At 40.7% G+C, this 17,967-nt stretch overlaps 1 protein-coding gene across 4 annotated transcripts in view; it reads left to right on the top strand.

The window, feature by feature from the left end:
- Positions 1–17,967, top strand: part of wdr93 (WD repeat domain 93) — a 70,701-nt gene that overhangs the window by 41,677 nt on the left and 11,057 nt on the right. For all 4 annotated transcript variants that reach the window (XM_063066104.1, XM_063066102.1, XM_063066103.1 and 1 more), the window contains 5 exons: positions 670–759; positions 2,898–3,029; positions 3,381–3,582; positions 5,643–5,703; positions 17,262–17,418. In XM_063066104.1, the coding sequence (XP_062922174.1) occupies positions 670–759; positions 2,898–3,029; positions 3,381–3,582; positions 5,643–5,703; positions 17,262–17,418 (642 nt within the window). The remainder of the gene's footprint in view (positions 1–669; positions 760–2,897; positions 3,030–3,380; positions 3,583–5,642; positions 5,704–17,261; positions 17,419–17,967) is intronic.

The raw sequence follows: 17,967 nt of genomic DNA, 5'->3' as shown, positions 1-17,967 counted from the left end.
AACTAAGATCAGTCCACAGTCCCCAACTTTAAAAGAAAAAAAGGGTTATTATGCATTTTTTCCAAACATTCTATCTGGTATCTTATGATTTGAGTGTGATTATTTATTCATAATCAGTTTGCGGGGAATCTGGCTCAGCATAATGATATGAGCCATCGACATTTATTAAGATTCCTATTTTTTTTCAGATAGGACCTTTGCATTTAGGAACTGCCTGGCTGCATTTATTGATCTAGTTCCCAAGGATAATTGGTCACTGTCAAGTCAAAAAAACATCCAGTCACCCTTACTGCAAATGTGTGATGAAGTAAATTGCATCAAAACACCATTGCACATGACAACTCACCAAAAGTAATGCGTTGATCATCATATCAGAAGTTCTAAAAATATTTTTGGCTGAGCACTTTATAAAGAATACCCTTGAAGGATTACTGTGAATGGGTAAATTCTATGATGAAGGAGACCAAGAAAATGGGATGTAATGATGTAAAGTATAAGGAGTGATGAGGCAATACCAAATTTTAGTTTAAGTACCATTAGGAGAAAGGTAACGTCATAAAGTCAAAAGCCAAATTCATCGCAATTTTATAGGGTGAGCTTAGAAATACAAGGAAGTTCTTGCCTACATTTTGTAGCCTTGATGAACTGTCTTATGATTTTTCCTCCAAGGTCTACCGAATGACTTGTGTGTATGGTGGAGCGGCAGCCATATACTATTTCATTACATACTGAAAATACCAGGATCAAAAGAAAAGATAGGTGTGTACACCAACAGTGGTTGAGAACCATTGATGTGATCTACAAATAAAACTCTATCTGACACACAGGATCTCTGATGCTGTTTTAAGCCTACTATCGACTACAGCCATATATTGAAGTGCGTGCTTGTGGGTTGAATTTGCTTTGATCTGGGGACTAAAAAGTTAAAAATGCTGCAAAATGGCCTGACAAATTGAATCCAAACTTGGCTTGGTAATAAGGTGTTGGTGGGAGTGAAGGGTAACATTTCTGATTGGAAGTTTGTGACCCTTGCTGGATTGGTGCTAGAATATTTGATTTTTGTGTGACACATCGGTGACTTGGATGTGTCTATAGAAGGCAGGATATATAGTTATACAGATTACAGAAAAAAATGTTGGCAGTATAGATAGCAAGGGATAGCAATAGTATAAAACTACATGATATAGATTAGCTCAGAAGTTAGACAGATCAATGGCAAATGAAACTTAATTCTGACAATTGCAAGGTGATGCATTTTAGAAAGGCAAGCAAAGTTAAAATGTACACAGTAAATGATGTAACCATGAAGAATGTTGATGAACAGAGAGATTTTCAGATAAAGGTCTATAGATCCCTGAAAGTAGGAGCACCTAAAGTAGTTAACATGCTGATGAAGGAATGTTGGATGTTTGCCTCGATGATCAAAATCTAAGAGCAGGGATATCATATTGGTGGTTGTCCATCATGTCCGACAACATCAGGAAACCTATGCCAGAGAGTTTTTAAAGTGGAAAAGCCATTGCACTGGGGAAGTTCCACTCTCATGACCCCAGAAGTCTAGGTCCAGTGGTACAAACAAGCGTCACAAACTGGGTTCTTCCTTGGTTGCAGTAGATGACCATAACATCTTCTGTGCCTTGTCATGCCCTTTCTCTCTCCACGGAGCATTGCAGTTCCACCTTCCTGACCCTTAGATCTCACTGTAGATGTAATTCGCCCAGTCCACCAGCGTTGACTTCACATGCTAGGAAGGGCATGTGTCAAACTCACTGGGGTATGAGGCTGCCAGCTACCCTCACTTGGTTTAGCCCTTCTGTTGAAGCTGTGTACCAGGGTGTGTCTGCTGTTGCACGTAAACAGCTACTTGGAGCTACAAGTGGGGATCAAAAGTGAGTGAGCTGTCCCAGACTGGACATGACAAGTCTCTTCACCAGAGGTATTATCCCTTCCCAGACACCCCATATGCCCCAGTATCGTGTTACTGCTTTATTGATAAGACAACATCTGCAGTCCTTTGGCTGCCAACTATAGGAACTTATTATTTGTGCTGGAGGGAGAACGAAGAGATTCACCAGGACGTTGACTGGATTAGAGAATTACTGTTATAAGGAGACTGGATAGGCTGGATTTGTTTTCTGGGGAGTATAGAGAAGGCTGAGCAGTGACCTGGTGGAGGTTTATAAAATTATGAGGGGATGGATAGCGTAGGTAGCAAAACTCATTTTCCATGGCAGGTATATCCAAGGTAAGATGGTTTACGTTTAACATGAGAAAAAAGTTTGGGAGGGATCTGATGTGGAGAGGGTGTTTTCTCAGCAGGACCCAGTCAGAGTCTAGAGTTCATTACCTAAGGATGGTGGGTGAAGGCAGATAATCGAAGCATCTAGCCAAATACTTGAATTGGCAAGATATAGAAAGCTATGGATCTAACGTAGGTAAATAGGATTGGTGTAAATATGTAAAAAGGACGGCATTGACATGATTGGCTGACGAGCCTGTTTCTGTGCTGTATAACTCTGTGACACAATGTGGCTTTGAAATTCATTCCACTGAAGTCAATAAAATGAATTGTTGAGGCAGTAAGCAATGCACCTACATAAATATCTAACATTACGAACTGGCAATTTTAAATTTTAATTTATGTTTTTCTATCACTTCAAAGCTATTGATCCATCCATAAGCGATCAAACCCCTAATTATAGCTTCCTGGCTTAATTTGTTCTTATCATTTTCAATCTTGTTATAAAGGCCTTTGGTTTTGTTTCCAATTTAGATGGATAGATTTGGCTGTATTGCATATCAAAGTAAATGTGGGCTCTTAAGACTTATTAAAGGTCTTGATTTAATGCATAAAACAGAAGTATGTAGATAATTTCAATATTTCTGCTGGTCCACAGACTTGGAACCTAAAGCTAATATTGTCTGGCCAAATGCTTCTCTAATCACCTGTTCTGCTGGGGAAATCTGTGCATCTCTCCTGGTGATTGGCCTTGCAGATGGGACAGTGACAGTGTGGGACTTGTATATGGGTACGTTTTTCCTTTATTTGGGCATTTGAGTTATTAGTATTCATGAATTTACATCTGCTGTTAATTGTTCACTAATTTTAGTTCTTGGCTGTCCTGATTTAAGATGAAAGTGAATTTATTATCAAGGTACCTATATGTCACCTATATCACCATATACGATCCTGTGGTTCATTTTCTTGCAGGCATTCACTATAGAACAAAGAATTACAACAGAATCAATGAAAACTTACAAAGAGTGACAAACAATCAATGTGCAAAAGAAGGCAAACTGTTCAAATAAAAATAATAATAATACTGAGAACATGATTGTGGTTTAAAATTATTAAAAGCAAACCCACATTTTTCTTCTAGGCATCCCAATATCAGTTTTGCCAGTTTCAACAGACAGTGCTATCAGGAGTCTGCATATTCTAGAGCCCAGTTCTTGTGCTGCTTCAGCATCACTGGATGGATATCCAAAATCACAAATAGTAGCAACCTGCAAAAGTGGCGCAGTTTACCTCATCACAGCCACTGCACACTGCGAAGGTACCATTACAACATTGCGAGGGAGGTACGTGGACGGAAGTTGGAATTTACTGATATTAATTTCAAGATGCAGAAGCTCATAGTTTATATGTTGATGCTGATTTCGTGCACCATTAATGATTGTTCAAACTTTTCTGAATAAAATATGGCTTAACTTACCCTGCACTAATTCTAAAACCTTTTAATCTGGTGCTAAAATTTATGAAGGGTTGCTTCTGTTTTATATATATATATAATTGCCTGTGGCTATGAATTCCACAGATTCACCACTCTCTGGCTGAAGGAATCCCTCCTCATCTCCATTCTAAAAGGACACCCCTCTATTCTGAGACTATGTTCTCTAGTCCAAGACTCTCCCGCCATAGGAAACATCCTCCCACATCTAGTCTAACAAGGCCTTTCAACATTTGATAGGTTTCAATTAGGTTCACCTCTTATTCTTCTGAGTTCCAGTGAATACAGACCCAGATCCATCAAATGTTCCTTGTATGACAAGCCGTTCAGTCCTGGACTAATTTTTGTGAACCTCCTTTGAACCCTCTAACCAGTGTCAGCATATCCTTTCTCAGATAAGGGTCCCAAAACTGCTCACAATTCTTCAAGTAAGGACTCATCAGTGTTTTATAAAGCCTCAACATTACAATGTTGCTTTTATAGATGAGTCCTCTTGAAATAAATGCTAATATTGAAAATTCCCGATGACTATTGTAACATTGCTCTTTTGGTATGCAATTTTCTATCTCCCATTGTAATTTGTTGACCACGTCTTTACTACTGTTTGAGGGTCTGTATACAATTCCCGTCAGGGTGGTTTTTACCCTTGCATTTCCTTAGCTCTACCCACAACGATTCAATGCCTTCTGACCCTTTGTCACCTATGTTTTCATCACCAATCCCTTCCCCTCCCCCCTTTCATTCTTATTGAATGTTTCTATAACACAGAAAAATGACAGGCCACTTGAAATGCTCAGCATTTCCCTGAAATGAGTCACTTGATGTCATGAACTGAGTGCCTCACAGCTGCTCTTACTGCACTTCCGATTCCACTTCATAGCATGATCCCACTCCAGCTCTCAGACCTTATTTGTAGAGGACCAGAAGTGGAGCTAGGTGGGCTACAAATGCTTGCTTGTTCCTACTTAAGAGAAACTAGACGCACAAGATGTTCCTGACATGAATATATCACAATAAACCAATTTACCAATTTAAATACACAAAATGGTGGAGGAACTTAGCAGGTGAGGCAGCATCTATGGAAAGGAATAAAGAGCCAATGCTTCAGGCTGAACTCCTTAAACAGGACTGAAAATGAAAGGGAAGGAAGCCAGAATAAGGTGGGGGGGGGGAGTTGATCAAATACATTCAATCCGTCCACAGCGAGCATGATTTCATAATGGCCAAGCATTTTAATTACAATCCTCATTCCCATTCTGACACGTCAGTACATGGTCTTCTATACTTCCACAATGTGAGGCCACTCTCAGGTTGGAGGAGCAACACCTCATATTTTGGTTGGGTAGCATCCAACCTAGTAGCATGAACATCGATATTTCTCTAACATCTGGTAATTTCTACTGCTCCCCTTCTCTCTTTTATTCCATTCCCCATTCTGGCTCCCCTCTTACCCCTTCTCTTCTCACTTACCTATTACTTTCCTCTGATGCCCCTCCTCCTTCCCTTTCTCCCATGGTCCAATCTCCCCTCCTATCAGATTCCTTTTTCTTCAGACCTTTACTTTTTCCACCTATCACCTCCAAACCTCTCACTTCATCTCCCTCCCCCACCCACCTATCTTGCCCCTCACCTAGTTTCACCCATCACTGGCCTGCTTTTGCTCCTTCCCTTCCCCCCCCACCTTCTTATTCTGACTTCTTCTTCCTTCAAGTCCTGATGAAAGTTCTCAGCCCAAAACATCAACTCTTTATTCCTTTCCATTGATGCTACCTAACCTGCTGACTTCCTCTTGCATTTTGTGTGTGTTACTCTGTATTTCCAGCATCTGCAGAATCTCGTGTGTTACAACGTTTTGCCTCCAAGATCTGTGTTAATGTAAAGCCTAACCATTTACTATTTTACTTTGTACAGAAATGAAGAGCCAGGAAGTATCATCATTGCAGTAGCACTTGTACCACAACTCTCAAGCCGGGTAAATATTAACTTTTATTTTAGAAACACACAATCATTCAGCAAAATGCAACAGAGAGGCCAGTGATTTAGGCTTTCGTGAGGTAATCAATAAAATTCCAGGACTTGCGAACAAAGCCACAGTAGGTGCAAATTCAATAAGAGCAGTAGCTCTAACTTGAACTCTGTACTGATGAGTCCAAGAACTGTGTATATATGCTGCATAACATCACTTCCACAACAATTGGCTTGGAAGTAAGAACACTCAAGATATGCTTCTATACTTCTTAGAGATGAAATAATTTTGTTTCCATGGAGTCCAGTGAGTACCTTATCTTGGAAATCAGTGTTTAATATTTTAACATCACTTCATAGAATGTAGAAATCCTACAACACAATACAGGCCCTTCGATCCACAGAGCTGTGCCGAACATGTAGTTACTTTAGAAATTACCTAGGGTTACCCATAGCCCTCTATTTTTCTAAGCTCCATGTACCTATCCAAGAAACTTTTAGAAGACCCTATTGTATCCACCTCCACCACCGTCGCCGGCAGCCCACTCCACGCAGTCGCCACTCTGCGTAAAAAAAAAAGACAACTTACCCCTGACATCCCTTCTATACCTACTTCCAAGTACCTTAAAACTGTGCCCTATGTTCGCCATTTCAGACCTGAGAAAAAGCCTCTGATTATCTACACAATCAGTGCCTCTCACCATCTTATACACCTCTATCAGGTCACTTCTCATCCTCTGTCGCTCCAAGGAGAAAAGGCCAAGTTCACTCAATCTATTCTCATATGGCATGCTTCCCAATCCAGGCTAAACCTTGTAAATCTCCTCTGCACCCTTTCTATCGTTTCTACATCCTTCTTGTAGTAAGGTGACCAGAACTGAACACAGTACTCCAAGTGGGGTCTGACCAGGGTTCTATATAGCTGTAACATTACCTCTCGGCTCTTGAACTCTTGAACTACCTTGCACCTAACCAAAGCACCTTTGTTGTGGACATCTTTTTGATCCATTCACTTCTGCCCAATCAGAATAGGTCCCTAACTTCCAAAGACTGACCTGACTTCAGCGGTCACAACCCCCTCCCCATATGAACTTCTCCAAACTGTAGGTCCAAACCCTCATTTAATATTTTGCCTTCCCCAAGTGCTCCTGCACCCACAACCTTTCACCGCCTGCTACCCAAAGAAGGAATACTTATATGTGTAAAATTTTATAATACACACAATGTCACAGGCCTTGTACTTGCAGAATATTACTGTGGTTAAAGCAAAAATGCCTAAAGCAAAATATGGGTAGGGCCCAAACTCCCTACACTGCATTAGTTTATTCCACCTTTGAGGCATTTCTAGACCCAGGTGTTTCTGACAGAATATTTATTTGATTTTTATTTTTGGATATCTTCATGCATACCACCACAATTGAGATGGTCTTTCTTTGATGAGTTGTTACTGTATGGTTTCTAAGACAAGACATCAGAATAGATGAAAGAGGAAGACATTAGTGCCCATGTTGTCTCAGTGGGGAATCTGTTTTGAAATTCATGTATTCTAAGAATTCAGGGCATGGAAATAGCAAGTTGTAATGTATAGATCTATTTCTTTTAGCACAATGACTCTCCTTAGCACTACTTTTTGACCGATAACTTACCCATGCACATTGATCTGTGGTGCTCGCTCTGCAAGGTGAATACACCAGTTAACCTCAGCTCCACGTGCATGCTTTTATTTAATTGATAAGTGATTGTACAGACACAACAAATTGGCGAATATCACCAGCTGCACTGACGGTTACAAGACAACAGAATTCAGAGGAAGGGAGAGAGACAGGGAGAGGAAATAACGAACCACTATTAGAGGAGACAGTAGAAAAGGGCACATGAGTAACTGCACAGTACACAATGAAAAACGCACAGCAAAATTAAAATGAAAATAAGTTGACAAATTTGATAATGCTAATGAGGACTGGAAATTGAATACCAAGAAGGTTGAACTATATTGTAATGTGAACAATGTGTATGAGGAAAAGAAAGTCTCCATGCTTCTTAGCTTAATGGGTGCTAAAAAGCACAGGCTCTTACACAATTTAGTAACTACTGAAAAGCCAGCAAGCGAGATGTTCAACGAAATTATTGCAATTTTACAAGATCACTTGAGCCCTAAACCTCTAGGAATAGCTGAGAGATTTAGATTTCACAAAAGGAACCATTCAAAGGATGAAAACGTTTCTGAATACATTGGAGGACTGTGCAAACTTTCTCAATACTATGACTTTAGATATGGACTTTCTGATGCATTAAGGGACAGGCTTGTATATGGCATTCATGGTCAAAGCACTCAAAAGAGGCTACTGTCAGAAAGCAACCTAACCTTACAATAGGCATTGACCGTTGCAATATCCTTAAAAACTGCAGCAAAGCATGTAACAGAACTACAGAAAAAGTGTTTAGAATGTGAAACACAAATTATCCCTAAATGGTGCAAAAAGCCAAAAATGTTATCGATGTGGTAACTCCTCCCATGATACAAATGACTGTTGGTTCTAAGAAAAAGTTTGCAGAAAGTGTCACAGACAAGGCCACATAGAAGAAATGTGCAAGTCAGACAAAAAGCACAACCAAAGAGAAAAACCACGCAGGGTGAAAAGTTTCAAACACAAAACTAAACAAATATACAAAGTGACTGAATGCGAAACTGAATTAAACAACACAGAGTCTGACAAAGGTGAGCTGCCATGCTTGGAACTTTGTAGCATTACTGAAGCGTATCGCAAAATCATATGGATCACAACAGACGTGTCTGGTGTAAAACTGAAAATGGAGCTGGATACAGGGTCAACTTTATCTACAATTTCAGAGGCAGACTACAACAGACTGTTCTCTAAGCTACCATTAGAAAAGACCTCAATGATGCTAAAGACCTACGCAAGCGAAAAAGTACCTCCCAAAGGCTAATTGAAAGTGAATATGATGTATGGAAGCAAAACACAGCAGTTAGAGCTTTACATGTTGAAAAGTGGAAGGTCAGCACATTTCAGACATGAATAGTTGAGAAAAATCCAACTAGACTGGCACACAATCAAAGTTCTTAATGTGTCATCAACATCCAACTGCAGCCCAAATGATAGCAGTAATCAGAGAATGTCACCGAAGCTTAATGCTAATGAGAAGGTGCTTGAGAAAGGTATTGGTAAACTCAAAGGCATAAAGGCCAGAATTGAACTGGATGAACACCAAAATTCTATGAAGTGCATCCAGACCGTTACATACTACGTCCTAAATTGGATGCTAAACGTCAGAGCTTGGAAGCATCTGTCATTCTCTCCATGGTTGAGTGGAGCAACTGAGCTATGCCCATTGTCCCGGTGATCAAGAAAGGGAAGGCCAGAGCTGTTCGCATAAGTTTCAACCCTGTATTTTTACTGTGCAGTATTCCCTGCCACGAATAGAAGACATTTTTGCATCTTTGCCAGGCAGGGAGAGGTTTTCAAAAACTGATTTGTCAGATAACTATCTGAAAATAGAGATAGAAGAGTCAAACAGGAAGTTCCTCACAATCAACACTCACAAGGGACTGGTCCAATATGATCATCTCGCCTTGGGCGTCACATCAGCTCCAGCAATTTGGCAAAGAGCAATGGACCAGGTGCTTCAAGATATCCCAGGAACACTATGTTACCTTGATGACATCATTGTGACTGGCAAGAATGATGAAGAGCACCTCCAGAACCTTGGTAAAGCACTTAACAGGCTGAGTGAGTATGGTCTGCACGCAATGAGAGAGAAATGTGAGGTTTTCAAGAATTAAATCTTATATTGCGGACATATCATTGATAAGCATAGCTTACGTAAGTCACAAGAGAAGATTGAAGCAGTGCACCCAAACAGGAAAATATGTCACCATTCAGGTCATACTTGGGCCTTGTAAACTACCACCAGTTTCTCCCAAATATTGCTAGAGCACTGCACCCATTGAAGACAGGAGCAAAGTGGGATTGGTCAGAAAGATGTGAAAGAGCATTCAAGGAAACAAAGAGGCTAATAACATCGGATGATCTGCTTACCCATTATGACCCATCTCTGATCACCAGGCTAGCATGCAATGCATTCCCTTATGGCATTGGTGCCATTTTGTCACACACTATGAAAGATGGATCTGAACATCTGATTACATTTGCTTCAAAATCACTGACGAGCACTGGAAGCAACTGTGCACAGATTGACTGAGAGGTCCTTAATCTAGTTGGGGGAATAAAGAAGTTCCACCACTTCCTATATGGACAAAAAGCTTGCTCTAGCGACAGATCACCAGTCACTTGTGTCCACTTTCAATCCCAGGAAGGGAATCCGGTGACCTCTGCTACCCGATTGCAACATTGGGCACTCTTCTTAGGAGTCCAATCTTATGACATAGAATTCAAGAGTACCAAACAACACAGCAATTCTGATAGCTTGTCATGTCTTCCACTGCTGACAACTGAAGAAGAAAAGTCTCCATTCTGTGACCCAGCAGAGGTGTTCCACACATCATTGATAGACCAGTTACCGGTAACAAATTCTGAAATACGAAGAGAAATAAGGGATAACCTAACATTGTCAAAGGTCTATGACATTACCATGCAAGGGAGGCCAGCTCATGGTAATCCTATGTTTCTGCAGTTCTCAGTGAGACGAAACCAACTGTCTATATGTCAAAGAACCCTGATGTGTGGATCTCATGTCCTGCTTCTCTCTAAACTTCTCTCTTTTTTTTGCACTACCTTACTTCCCATTTTTCTATTTTCTATTTATGATTTATAACTTAAATTTTTAATATTTACTAATTTTAACTATTTTTAATATTTAATATTTGTAATCCAGGGAGTGTGAAACACAGAATCAAATATTGCTGTGATGATTGTATGTCCTAGTACCAATTGTTTGGCGACAGTAAAGTATAAAGTATAACTGCATACCAGTGTTAGAGAATTTGCATGAAGGACACCTGGGTACAGTCAAGATGAAGAATCTCACTCGGAGCTATGTATGGTGGCTGGGAATAGATAGACTGGTTGAAGACTTGAATCCATATTTGGGATTGCACAATGTTCAAAATGCACCCCATTGGCATCAATACACCCATGGGAGTGGCCGTCTTCACCTGGCATGGACTTGCGTAGACTTACATATTGATGTTGCTGGGCCATCATGGACTCCATGTTTCTGATTGCTGTGGATGCTCATTCAAAGTGACCTGAGGTCATTCCTATGAAGTCAACCACAGCAGGAAAGACTGTTTCCACTCTGAGGACTATCTTCTCTAGAAATGGCTTACCAGAACAAACTGTGAATGACAATGGACCACAGTATATGTCAGAAGTGTTCAGACTATTCATGAAGAAAAATAGTATCAAATATTTCAAATCGGCTCCTCCCCACCCAGCAATTAATGGGTTAGCTGAAAGATTTGTCCAAACCTTCAATAAGTCTGTTAAAGCTATGGATAAGGAGGATAAGGAGGACAAGAGGCGGGAGGAGAAGATGGCAGCACGATGCAGCGCGCACAGCTCTCCGGTGAAATAATATCGTATCTGTTAAATAGGGGCCGTGGACAATTCTGATTTGATGGAGACAGATGTGAAAGCACAGAGGAACATCTGGAGAAATTTCTGAAATGCTGGTTCGCTGCCACTGTTACTGTGTGATCGAGAATCTCCGGAGGGAAGGCCCCAAAATCCCCGGTTTTACCTGCTGCTGGCGACCGAGGCTGAGGTCGAAGCGTTCGGATAGAGATGGTGCTTGGAACTCGGCGTTGGAGGGCTGATCAGAGCTCGAAGTTTTCGGACGACTCTGAGTCGGACTGCAATCGGGCATGGCAGGGAGAGTTTTCTTCCTTTTCCCGTCTGCGTGAGATGTGGGACTTTCAAGAGACTTTGAACTTTTTTACTGTGCCATGGCCTGTTCTTCATAAAGTTATGGTATTGTTGCACTGTTGTAACTATATGTTATGATTATGTGGTTTTTGTTAGTTTTTCAGTCTTGGTCTGTCCTGTGTTTCTGTGATATCACACTGGAGGAATATTGTATCATTTCTTAATGCATGCATTACTAAATGACAATAAAAGAGGGCTGCGTGTCCTCATAATCTAATAATCTAATCTAATATTTCTTTTCAGCACAAGGCGAACAACTTTTTTACATCGAAACACCTGCATGAACAGGAATCTGAGCTCTCACGTGGATCTCCTAAAGCTAGATATATGGAGGGAAGTGCAGAATAAACCAGTTCAGCCAGTTGCCAAATAAATCAGCAAGGAGCTTTGAAGTTGAAGAGGAAGTCCTAGTGCGTGATTACCGAGAAGTCAAGTGGACACCTAGTAGGATAGCTGCAAGAACCAGACCACTGATGTACACAGTGGATGTTGGAGGTTATACAAGGAGGTGTCATGTGGACCAGATACTGGATGCTCAGCTGAAGAACACACCAAAGTTGACTGCATCCAGCGAGACGGACACATTACACCCATCGGACTTGCCTCATGTCACTAACAGCTTTTTGACACCTGCAACAGAGAAAGTTGTCTTTTTAAAAGACACCAGTAAACCTGATGCCACTGCTCAGGTCCAGAGATGCTATCCTGAAAGAAACAGAGCGCCATCTAAATGACTGAAACTTTAGTATAGTGAAGTTAGTTTTGGTTTGTTGAAGGGAAGTTGAATGTTTTGTTACATATACAGTTTTATGTTACATTAATCTAAGGAGGGAGGAAGTGTGATGTATGGATCCATTTCTTTTAGCGTAATGACTCCACAGCACTACTTTTTGACTGATAACTTACCCATGCACATTGATCTGTGGTGCTCATTCTCTGCAAAGTGAATACACCAGTTAACCTCATCTTTGCGTGTGTGCTTTTATTTAATTGATATATAGTTGTACAGGCACAACACAGTTCACTGTATCATTCGTCAGAAAAAAAGTGCTTTGGTTGGTATTCTCCTTCTGAAAGCATGAATTGTATTTTGAGTACACCTGTTTTCCATGAATACAGTCCTCGTGATCTGCAAAATCCACAGTTAGATATAAAATAATTCAGGGATGTAAACATTAGCCTCTAAATTTCTGGGCCTGGAAAGCTACTTTGTAAGATCAGCAAGCTGGGTTGTATTTGTAGTGGGACCTGGTTCAATTAGAGTGCTGTTCCTTTAATGTAGAAAGGTTCTGATTGCTGGTGCTACTCACATGCACTTAAGTTGATATTAAAAGAAGCAACAGTGATAAAGTAGCCTGTTTGAAATTCCTTTACTTCACTACCACTTACATATGAAGATTATGCCAGGTGAAGTAAGGTGTTCTTTGCTAAATTAGGGACCAAATTGTTATTTCTAAATTTATTTTTCCATCAGTATGATCATAGAGTGGAAAGGAATTTCTGGTCCAATGAGAAAAGTACAGGAATAATTTAATTGCCCGTTTGTCAATCAGAAATCCACCCCAGGATGTAGGGTATGACAAGTGGACATTCTAACCTACTCACATACAACCGTGGAACTGGACACCTGGAAAAGAAGATGGTGAATGATTGCAGCTTGCTGTTGTACAAAGGCACTTGGGAGTGTTTGTGTCTGATTTGCAAAAGATTGGTTTGCAGGTGCAACAGGTTATCAAGAAGGCAAATAGAATGTCGTCCTTCATTGCTAGAGGTCTGTCTGTGTGAGTCCATGGTGGGGGAAGGTGGTTGGGAGGGAGATAAGGGATTTGCTTTGTTGCTGTTCTGTTGTTTGTGTGTTTGCAAATATGGAGAGCATACTTTGTTGTTGGAATGTGTGGTGACACTTGTGGATTGCACCTAGCACATCCTTTGGTTATGTTGGTTGTTACTGCAAATGATACATTTCACTCTATGGTTCCATGTACAAGTGATAAATAAATGAATTTGAAACCTGAATTTAAGAGAAGAGAGGTTATCCTGCAAATGTACAGAGTTCTATTGAGGTCACACTAGGAGCACTGTATACAGTTCTGGGCTCCTTTCTTGAGGAAAGAGATACTGGCTTCAGAGGCGATGCAGTGGAGGTTCACCAGGTTGATTCCTTATGTGAGGAAGTTAGCCTGTGTGGAGAGATTGAGTAATCTGGGATGATACTCTTTGGAATTCAGAAGAATGAGAGGAGATTTTATTATGAATATTATGAAAGAGATGGATAAGATAGAAGCAGGAAATTTGTTTAAGTTGATAAGTGAGACTAGAACTAAGGGACATAGTCTCAAGATTTGGGGAAATAAGATGGAGGTGATGATGAACTGTTTTTCCCAGAGAGAAGTGAATCTGTAGAATTCTCTACCTAGGAAAGTAGTAGAGACTACCTCATTAAATATATTTAAGACACTGTTAGGTATATTTTTGCATATTAGGGGAATTAAGAGTTATGGAGAAAAAGCAGGAAGGTGGAGCTGAGTCCATGGCCATATCAGCCATGGTCTTTTTGGATGGCGGAGCAGGCTCATTGGGCCAGATAGCCGACTACTATTCCTATTTTTTATATTCTTATGTTCTTAAGAAAGTTTTGCATATTCCTCCCAACCTTTTGTGTGATTCAGAAAAAGAAAACCTCTGTAGCAGGGAGTTCCCAACCTGGGGTCCATCTATGGACCCCTCAATTAATGGTTGGGCTCCATGGCATAAATAGGGATGGGAACTCCTGCTCTATAGGCTGAATATCTGAAACAAACATGGATTTAAAGTGCACAGCTGACTAATGCAGGAGAGAACAAAAGTGGATGGAATAGCAGGTCACCTCAAGTAAGTCAAGGGAAAAGGGATTGTACATCAAAGAAAGAGCTGATTTCAGATGGATAATAACTAAAGGAAATGGGGGAAACCCACAAATAGTCTGAGAAAAGGAAGACAAATGATTTAATGATAATGTTTAACCGAGAAATAGTAGATAGACTCATGAGAGACCAGTATGAGACAATATGAGGCATAAGTCAGCATGAGAGAATATGAGGCATAAGTTGACTAATCAAATAATATAAAGAATAGTAGCATGTAAAACTGATAAAGCAGATCAGGTTTAAATGCTTTTACAGTTACTTGGTCTGTGATGAAAATATATTAGACATAGGACTGTATCAGAGATTTGGGAGTGGGGGTGATGTCCAGCAACATTCAATCACTCTATGGAAGAGTAAACTGAACAGAGAGAAATGAATATAGTATACAAAACTCGAGGAAGCTGCCCAAATTGATGTCTCATCTGAAAGGATTCAAAATGCAGGACAGGAACAGGTTAATGGAAAAAGATCGAACAGATTAAACCAACAGCCTATTTCATACCCTATAGTATCAACTGGCCTTCAGAATATTACTGGAAATGATATCGTATTTATTAAGTAGGGTACCGTGCACAATTCTGATTTGATGGAGACGGACGTGAGAAGCACGGAGGAACGTCTGGAGAAACTTCTGAAATGCCCAGTTCGCTGCCGCTGCTACTGTGCACTCGAGAATCTCTGGAAGGAAGGCCCCAAATCCTCGGCTTTGCCTGCTGCTGGCGGCCGGGGCTGGGGTCGAAGCGCTCGGCAGAGATGGTGCTCGGTGTCAGAGGGCTGGTCAGAGGCTCGAAGTTTTCAAACGGCTCAGAGTTGGACTGTGGTCGGGCATGGCAGGGAGAGTTTTCTTCCTTCTCCCATCTGCGTGAGATGTGGGACTTTCAAGAGACTTTGAACTTTTTTTTACCATGCCCATGGCCTGTTCTTCATCAAATTACGGTATTGCTTGCACTGTTGTATCTATATGTTATAATTATGTGTTTTTTGTCAGTTTTTCAGTCTTGGTCTGTCCTGTGTTTCTGTGATATCACACCGGAGGAATATTGTGTCATTTCTTAATGCATGCATTACTAAATGACAAAAAAAGAGGACTGCATGTCCTCATAATCTAATCTAATAATCTAATAATGTTTACAGCCTTCAGCATCTCAGTCCTGTGGACATGAATGGATCCAGAAAGTGCCTATTCTTATGGTCTTTTTGGTTTGGAGGGTTTCACCGCTGAGTCAGTTATGAGACCTATTTACTTTTCTTTTGGTATGTGCGTGCATGCGTGTGCGATTTTGGCGGGACGATGTCTTTTTTCTCTTTGCAAGGCACAGAGCGAGAGAGAGACTGTGTGGGGTACCACACCTCACACAGACATTTCGCAGTATTTTTCCCTTTATTTTACGAGGTCGAGTTGTGATCTCGACACTCAACCCGGCACGGATGGAAAGCGTACTCGGGAGTGGCCCCAACTGGGTTCGAACCCGGGAACCTTTGTTCCGGAGTCCGACACTGATGTCATTGCACCACTAGCTGGCCCGAGACCAACTTACTTTTAATAAGTTAATGGCCCTGTTAAAATAGCAGCTAATTAATTTCCCATGATGGTTACAAGACATAGGATAACTTAATTAATGTCAAAGACGGTGAGTTGTGAGAGAGGAGCCCTGCAGTGTTCTGCAGGAGATTTTTATTTCACATTAGGATCTAGGAGAATGATAATCCCAACATTGTAACTTATTTCGTGCATTGCCTTTGATTGTGCTGTAAATCCTACGAAGATTCATTGCACGGTGAAGGTGGGTGATTTTAAAATTGGCTACAGTGAGTCCTTTTTTTGGGGCAAATCTTACTGCCCTTGATGTTGACTGTAGTGGGGTTCTTTGCTGTCCAGAAAGGGGCACTGAATATGTTGTATGCTGCTGGTGTATTTACTTTGTGTGAAGGTCAGTTGCTACAAATTCCTATTGCACACAAGGCTCAAAGTGTTGCAATAGTAAAGACCTTACTTATCTATCGTGTTCAGTGGATTACTTTGTGAAATAATTGAAAGAAAACAGGTAGTGGGCGTAAGAATTTGGTGGAGGGGCGTGGTTGTAATTGAGATGTTCAGAATTGGGAGAGAGGACTTGATAGAGAGTGATTCAAACCTCAAGGGTAAGGGCAATGTTAGGCTGCGGAGTGGTTGCCCTAATGAGGTCACAGTTGGGTTTGAGTTGTTTTAGAAAGCCTGAGAAAAAGTCACTCCAAAGGAGAGCATTTTACTTACAGTATACCTATCTGTAACCAGCTCTTAGCACTAAGTTCCACAGACCGGACATATCTCACGCTTTAAAGGTACACTGAATCACTTGCACCTGTCACAGACTTCTTATTTGTCCATGATTTTTACAGATGTGACATTAAATTGTGTAATTGTGCAAATCCAGAAACGTTCGAGAATCGTTATGTTAGGAGAGCCCAGATTGTCAAAGTGCAGACTTTGCAAGTCATGTACAATATCTGCTCTTCTTTCCATTCCTACCTTGAGATTCTGTTTCCTCCATACGTTCTGCAAGGAAAGATATTTGGTATGTTGAACATTAAAGAAATCCTGTAGATTTCGAGATGAAGGAGTGTATGGTGGTGCATCTGTTTCATTGTCTGGTGTATATGGGAGATGCGTATTTTGATTAGCATCGTTCCTGTAAAGAAAATTACTAAAGTTGAGCTCGTGTTATGAATATGAAGAATGAAATCCTACACAAAAATTCTTCTGTTCTTTTTAGTTTCTTCTCATCCTTAAAAATGGCACAATGGCATTGATGGACAGCATCCATGGGGATACTTTGTGCCACTATACACTCCCTTTTCCACATGCGGTGGCATCACCCTGGAAGCCAGTATTTGCTTTTGACAAAGATGGCAGTTTCTTCTTTATCAAAGGTAAGGAATAATGCAGATGTTTCCTTTCAAAAACTATTCACATAAACAATGAAATAGAATATAGAACGTAAAGCACAGGAACAAACCCTTCAGTCCACAATGTTGTGCCAAACCAATTAAATGAGTAATCAAGTGGGCAACTAAATTAATCCCTTCTGCCTACATAATGTCCATATCTTCTATTTCTCTCACATTAATGTGCCTATCTAAACTTCCTTTAAAATTCCCGGTGTATCTGCCTCTACCACCACCCCAGGCAGCCCAATTAAGACACACACCACTCTCTATGTAAAAAAAGAAATGCCCCTCACATCTCCTTTGAACTTGCCCTCGTTCACCTTGAAAGCATGGTCTCTGAGATTAGACATTTCAACCTTGTGAAAAGGATACTGTCTGTCTACTGTTATCTATGCCGATCGTAATTTTATAATCCTCTATCAGATCTCCCCTCAGCCTCTGCCGCTCCAGAGAAAACAACCCAAGTTTGCGCAACCTCTCATTGTAGTTCATACTCTCTAATTTAGGCAACATCCTAGTAAACCTCTTTTA

Source organism: Mobula hypostoma, chromosome 13 (assembly GCF_963921235.1).
Source record: "Mobula hypostoma chromosome 13, sMobHyp1.1, whole genome shotgun sequence".
Lineage (NCBI taxonomy): Eukaryota > Metazoa > Chordata > Chondrichthyes > Myliobatiformes > Myliobatidae > Mobula > Mobula hypostoma.
Note: the sequence above shows the minus strand (reverse complement) of the source record. Positions and strands in the feature narration are given on the sequence as shown.